The sequence below is a fragment of the Hypanus sabinus genome, chromosome 25 (assembly GCF_030144855.1).
Source record: "Hypanus sabinus isolate sHypSab1 chromosome 25, sHypSab1.hap1, whole genome shotgun sequence".
NCBI lineage: Eukaryota > Metazoa > Chordata > Chondrichthyes > Myliobatiformes > Dasyatidae > Hypanus > Hypanus sabinus.
The window spans coordinates 16,990,729-16,997,461 of NC_082730.1; the positions used below are offsets into that span (position 1 = coordinate 16,990,729).

The following is a 6,733-nucleotide window of genomic DNA, read 5'->3' on the forward strand; positions in this document are numbered from 1 at the left end:
GAATACTCACATTTCCGAATCCAAGAAGCACTCTGTCAAAATACAAGAGGATCCCAAACAGGAGGAAGAACACACCGAATCCCATCAATCCCACTCCGATCCCTACAACAAGATCACAGCTATTTGAAAAACTATTCCCATGTCATTAAAAATCTGTAGGTACGTGGTCTAGTTTCAAATCCGCTAAACTAATCCACTCTCTGATGTTGGTGGGTGTTTTACCCTCAACACTCTTGAGAACAGGTCCTGGTTCACTTTCGTTGGAAACACCATAGTAAATGCAACGAGACTTATGAAACAAATCACCCTAAATACTAGACAGATGGCAGCATTGCAATGGATGAGTGTTTAGGGAGCATGCCCCCCCCCCCCATTTATATGTCAGAAGAAAAGATTACTTAAGCCTGATTTTTCTGCTTGCTACTGTATTAGGGTCCAATAATAATGGAGAACCGTAACATGACAAAGGAAACTCCTTAACTATTTTATCACAAATTCAATCTATCTATGGACTATAGGATTAGAAGCACGTTAAGCTTGCTCTGCCTTTCAATGTTTGTGGATTCTAAGAAAGTTCATTGTTCTGCCTTATCCCATATACTGTAATTTCTCTGATATACAGAACCCAATTGAATTCCTCTTTGAATACATGCTATAACAGAGAACCCACAGTCCTCTAGAGCACAAACTTACACATTCATAATGATCTGAGGGAAGATATCTCTTCTCACTTCTGTCTTAATGACCGATTCCTGGGTCTGTGATCTTTCCTAAATTATTCAGGTGGGGGAAACAGCCCCCATACATGCACAGTTATTGTATGTGTGTTTCTTTTTATAATATTTAGTCTCGCCATTCTCGCTGAAGGAAAAACTAATTGAAAAGTGTGTGCTGCTGTGAACATTGAATTCCAATATGCTCACGCAATGAATATCGCAATTCAAAGTGAAGCCAGATTCTGTCATGTTGCATGCATTAGCAAGTGCAAACAGTGTTCTTCATTGTGTTGAATGGTTTAGCAGGCATTATCTACTAATCCATGAGAAAATTCCAGTGGCTGGAGATTTATCTAAGTTTGCATTACCACCTACAGTCTGCAGTAAGTATAAACATGTGCCATTCTGCAAGAAATTAGACCAAGGTGTCCTGGGAACTCCCAGAACAATTTGGTCTTCATTACACAGGACTAGACTGCAACCCCGCTATGTTCTTTGATCTCTCCTTTCAGTCTTCTCTGTTCCTCAGTTTCAAGCTCCCAACTTCACCCATGATCCTCGCTTGTGCCCCTGGCATTCTGATCGGTTGAGGTCCATGGCCAGAGGACACAGCCTCACAATAGGAGATGTCCATTTAGAACGGAGATGAGGAGGAATTTCTTTAACCAGAGGTTGGTGAATCTGTGGAATTCATTGCATGGATGGTTGTGGAGACCATGTCATAGAGTATATTTAAAGCAGAGGTTGATAGGTTCTTGTTTATCAGGGCATCAGAGGTCACGGGGAAAAGGCAGGAGAACGAAGCTGAGGGGGAATATATATCAGCCACAATGGAATGGCAGAGCAGACTCGATCGGCCAAATAGCCTGATTCTGCTCCTATGTCTTATGGTATTTATCATTTCTTGTTAGAGTCACTTTATCCACAGATGCTCCTGTACCTAGTGTCACTTTATATACATGCAATCAATCTATGTACTATATATAAGCAATCTTACGTTTTTATATTTATTGCTTTTTTAATTATTGTGCTCTTTATCATATTTTGTTGCAGCATCAGATCTGGAGTAGCAATTATTTTCTTTTCCTTTACACTTGTTTCGGGAAAGGCCATAGAACAATCTTGGGTCTGAATTTTAAATGACAATAGAAAAATCTTTGATCAAGTCACTTTCATAGCTCTCATTGCACTGAGTGAAGCACTGACTCAGTGTGTTAAAGTTCTCAAGTGCATTAAACCTAGCATGCTGCGAAATACCTCCCAGAAAATGCGGGAGAGAGGAAAGAAGGATTTTAAACCCAGTTCAACATAAGTCACTACTCATAGTCAGTGAAGCAAAAATTAGGATGCAACTACTTTCAGGAAGTAGAAACAACAACCTATTTCCATGTCAGCGAATTCCTTTAGGTGACTGACAGCTAATTCAACTCTGTTTACAAATTAATAGATCTGTAAATATTCACTGATTTACTGAACCAGAACCATTCACATCACACCTTACGTGCGTCACCCACCCTTCCAATGCTGTTACTTACTTTGTGTGTCTGTTAAAGAAATCATTCTCTTTCAACGTACTTTCTTGAAAAAGTAATATTCATTCAGAATTTTTCTGCCTCCTGGTGAGTCGTTGCAGAAGGTGACCCTTGCTCCAGCCACCAGTCCAATTTATTGTGGGAATAGCTACTGCGTAATCACAACCCAAGGGAGCGTGGCAAAGTTCACTCCATTATCTCAACGTAGAAACAATTAGCCTTTGTCGTCAGAATTCGTAATCTTAATTCTGGCATCAAGCTGGGGCACAAAGTACGTTTTCTTTCAATTTCCTTTTCAATCCCTATCTGTGCATTGAATTATATCAGTGAGGACCAAGGGAACCATCTCAGTTCTGTTTTGAGAAAGAGGATGAGAGCAGAAGTGAGGGATATGACAGAAATGCAGGTGAGGGCTCCATCAACCACAGGAGGATGGACATCTGGACTTTTTTTCTTCATTGTGGAAATAGCTAATATGAGGGTGCTTAATTTTGAAGTGTTTAGAGGATAGTATGGGCTGGGATAGTTATATGCATGGAATGCACTGACTGGGGTGGTGGTAAAGGTAGATTCATTGGGGACACTTAAGAGATTCTTGAAATGGATGAAGGAAAACTGGAGAGATATGTAAGAGGGACTTACTTACTTAGCTGCATCACCTCTACTGGGGTACAGGTCATACCAGAGTCCTCCGTCCTGGGCCAGTCTTTCAAGCTGTCCTCAGGTGTAGCCCATCGTTGAAAATTCTTCCTCTGCCAGGGATGAGATCTTTGGAGCTTCTTGTTTCTGTAGCACTGGGTTTTTACGGGATGGGGTTGCTATCCCCATGCCCAACCCTCCTCCTCTTGCAGCCGGGCGTGAGTCTGTCCATGTCGAAGGGAAAAATGAGATTAATCGTGGAGGAGGGTAAAGGTCATTGTGGGCTGAGGGCCTATACTGTGCTGTTCTATGCTCTAGAAAGCATTTAACTCTATTTGCCTCAATCACATCCAGTGGTGGTTATTTCCACAAGAAAGATACGATGGATAAGCTGCGAAGTTACAAAGGCTTATAACACCATAGTCGTTCTGTTACTAGACATCAGTTAGATATTGGTCAGGAGTTTAAAACCCATCATGGCATCTGGAATTCAAGCTCACACAATGAAATTTATTTATTTCACGGAGAAAAGCCAGCAGCATTAATTTTTTATTGTAAATCCTCCATGGTCACAAATATTCCTAATTGAAAGGAACCTGGGTCTTTGGTGTCACCAGACCTGGAGGTCAATAAGAAATTCCTCCCAAAATCAAAAAAAAAGGTGCTCTAAATCTGAAATAAAAATGCTGGAAATGCCTAGATGTCAGGCAGCATCAGCAGAGAGAGAAACAGAGATGATAGTTCAGCTTTAACAACCAATCTGCTGGAGGATCACATTAGGTTAAGCAGCACTTGTAAAAGAATTGTCAATGTTTCAGGGATCAAAGCTTGCATCAATTCATCCCTCCCTCCATCCCACCCCCACAGTTGCTGTACAGCCCACAGAGATGCTACAGCAGATTGCTTGTTGCTCCAGATTCGAGCATCTGAAGTCTGTGTCTTTAATTCAGAATTAGGTTTATTATCAGTGCCATATACATTATCAGTACATGACCGATGTATTATCAGTGACATCCCTTCCAATGGAAGGATCAACGTGAGGTGCTGTTGTAAGAAGACAACATGCTAGGCCATCTTCTCACAGTTATCATCGGGAATAGAAGTTTGAAGTTCCACGCCACCAGGTTCAAGAACAGCTATGTCCCTTCTGGTCAGTTCCTGAACCAACCCTAATCACTACCTCAGTAGAACAACCGCACAACAAATGATTTTTTTGTTCTAATTGCATTCTTTTCTTGTATAATTTATATTTATGTTTTTTCCTTGTGAATGTTATGTATCTGGCACTATGTGCCTGTGATGCTGCTGCAAGTTCTTTGTTGCATCTATGTCTACATGTACTTGTGCTTACGACAATAAACTCAACTTTTACTTTGACTTTGAATGTGGAGGCTGGTGGAAGGGAAGGTTTAAGACAAGAGGAACCACGTAACCACTTTATTCTGGTTAGAGGATGTCATCATCAGAACAAATACTACTGAGCTTAAGAAACTGGGGAAATTTCTTCCTTTGATGAAAGAAACATCAGCTCTATTTCTCTCTATATAGATGCTGATTGACCCACATGAGTATTTCAGCTCTATTTCACTCTTCAACATATGCTCTTTGAGCCATTGAGTATTTCAGAAAGGCGTTTGGACAGGTACTTCAACTGAAAAGGTGTGAATGCAGCTAATGGGCCTAATGCAGGCAATTGGAATTATTGTAGATAGGTAAGATAGATATCATCATTGATATGGACAAGGTGCGCACGAAGGGACCATTCTATGCTGTACAATTCTATAACTTCCATCACGTACTGTAGTCTTTGCTTTTTCATTAACTGGTATGTCTGTAGCTGCTGAATCCTTCCCACCACTGGAAGAGGGCCTTTACAGTTGGAAATGCCAGATACTTAGACCAGTTCATGTACATTACAGTAACCACTCTTCCCTCTATAGAGTCTATCTATGCCTCTGCTCCTATTGGGCAGAAGATACAACAGCCTGACAGGATGTACTGTCAAGGTTAAGAAGAGCTTCTACCCCACTGTTATAAGATTATTGAATGGTCCCCTAATGGACTCTTGACATCACAATCTACCTCAATATGTTCTTGCATCCTACTGTCTATCTGCACTGCACTCTCTCTCTAGCTGTTACATTTATTCTGCATTCTGTTGTTGTTTTACCTTGTACTATCTCAAAGCATTGATCTGAATGAACATTACTTAAGATAAGCTTTTCACTATATCTCAGTACGTGACAATAATAAATCAGTTCCAAAAAGCTTCTCTAAATCATGCTTTGTCCTGCCTTCTTGCTCATATGTAAATATCTCTCTGTAGCTCTGTGCCATATTTTGTTAAATGGCCCCTTATGACAGATCTTCTATGCCACCTTTCTTGCCCAAATCCCATTTCCCTGGAGTTCAAACATCTAAATCTTCAGTATGCTCTTCCCCCTTATGTAAAGGAATTTTAATCCTCCAAAACCAGGGGTTCGCAACCTGGGGTCCATGGATTCCTCAGTTAATGGCAGGGGTCCATGGCATGAAAAAGGTTGGGAAGAAGAATCTAAATAAATTTCTCTTCGTCTCCATCTTAAAATGGCAGTACTTTAATCGGGATCTATGACCAGAGTTTTTCCCAAGTTCTACCACATGAAGGGTGTTACATATTTGTAAGATGTTGCTGATCCATTGCAGAATGCAATTCCAGCACATTGGGGATTCAACCTGTGGAATCATCCACTCTGAGGCACAAGTTTGTTATTTTAGTTGAGAAGGTGAGCGGTTCTTAAAAAGGTTACATTGAAGTAGACTATAACCATTGGTACCAGTATCACTTCAGTCATGTCTATATGGAGTGACAAATCACAGATTCACAGCTCCTCGTCTTCTACAAATTAGCATCATCTTTCAAAAATCTACCTTTTGAGGTCATCTTGCTCATTCAAATCATTTTTAGCACATTAGAAATAGATTTTGAGGTGGTTCTCATTATAGATGGGTACATTTCATACGGTGACATTTCCATCCAGTCATCCTATGATGCTTTACAATGTGACACTACTGAATACAACAGTACGTTACAAGACACTATTTCTTGGCTGGATAAGACATTAAACCAAAACCTCATTTTCCCATTTTGAAATTATCCAAACATCAAGGGTTACTTCATTATGTATGATTCACAATGGATCTATGAATTCTAAATCCATATCTGATTTAAATTATACAGTACTTACCCCAAAAAAGGCTTTAGCTCTTCTAATAAACAAGCTTCATTTGTTTTTCCTGAACTGCATTGGCAGTAAACGTGATGTATTTCTGCAGATTCAAATTGTACTGGGTGTATACATTGGGTTACCTTACCCTTTCTAGTTCTTTGCTAATCACTGTTTTCCCTATGCTTTTGATATGGAGCTTTTTACACTTCATTCTGCATGGCCGTTGTTTTACCTTATTCCACCTGAATGCACTGTGACCCCTCCCCTCATGTTTTTATTCTGGCATCCTCTCTCTTTTCGGTCTTGAAGAAGCTTCTTGGCCTGAAACATTGACTGCTTATTCATTTCCATAGATGCTGCCTGACCTGCTGAGTTACTGCAGCATACATGTTAGCATGCAAAACAAGCTATTCACTGTATTTTAGTACATCTGACAACAATTAACCAATGCCAATAATGAACTAATACCAAATCTCTCAACACTATGATGCAAACACCACCCTAAACCAGTGGCTGCAGTGTATATTATCTACCAAATGCACAGTTTATGTACCCAGGCTGTTGCTGCTGCACCGTGCAAGTCTACAACCTCCAATAAAGGGACTTAGGAGTCCTCGTGCAAGACTCTTAGGAGATT

At 40.3% G+C, this 6,733-nt stretch overlaps 1 protein-coding gene across 2 annotated transcripts in view; it reads right to left on the minus strand.

Annotated features, from left to right (window-relative positions):
• LOC132381051 (vesicle transport protein GOT1B-like) overlaps positions 1-3,456 on the minus strand; it is a 33,171-nt gene extending 29,715 nt beyond the window's left edge. Inside the window, exons 1-2 of one of the 2 annotated variants that reach the window (XM_059950176.1) lie at positions 2,895-3,456; positions 11-102 (exon numbers count right to left, since the gene is read on the minus strand). In XM_059950176.1, coding sequence (XP_059806159.1) covers positions 11-102; positions 2,895-2,928 — 126 coding nt within the window. In that variant the 5' untranslated portion in view covers positions 2,929-3,456. Of the gene's footprint in view, positions 1-10; positions 103-2,251; positions 2,857-2,894 lie in introns of those variants that run through there. The other variant, XM_059950175.1, reaches the window with a different exon arrangement.
• Positions 3,457-6,733: the final 3,277 nt, after the last annotated feature.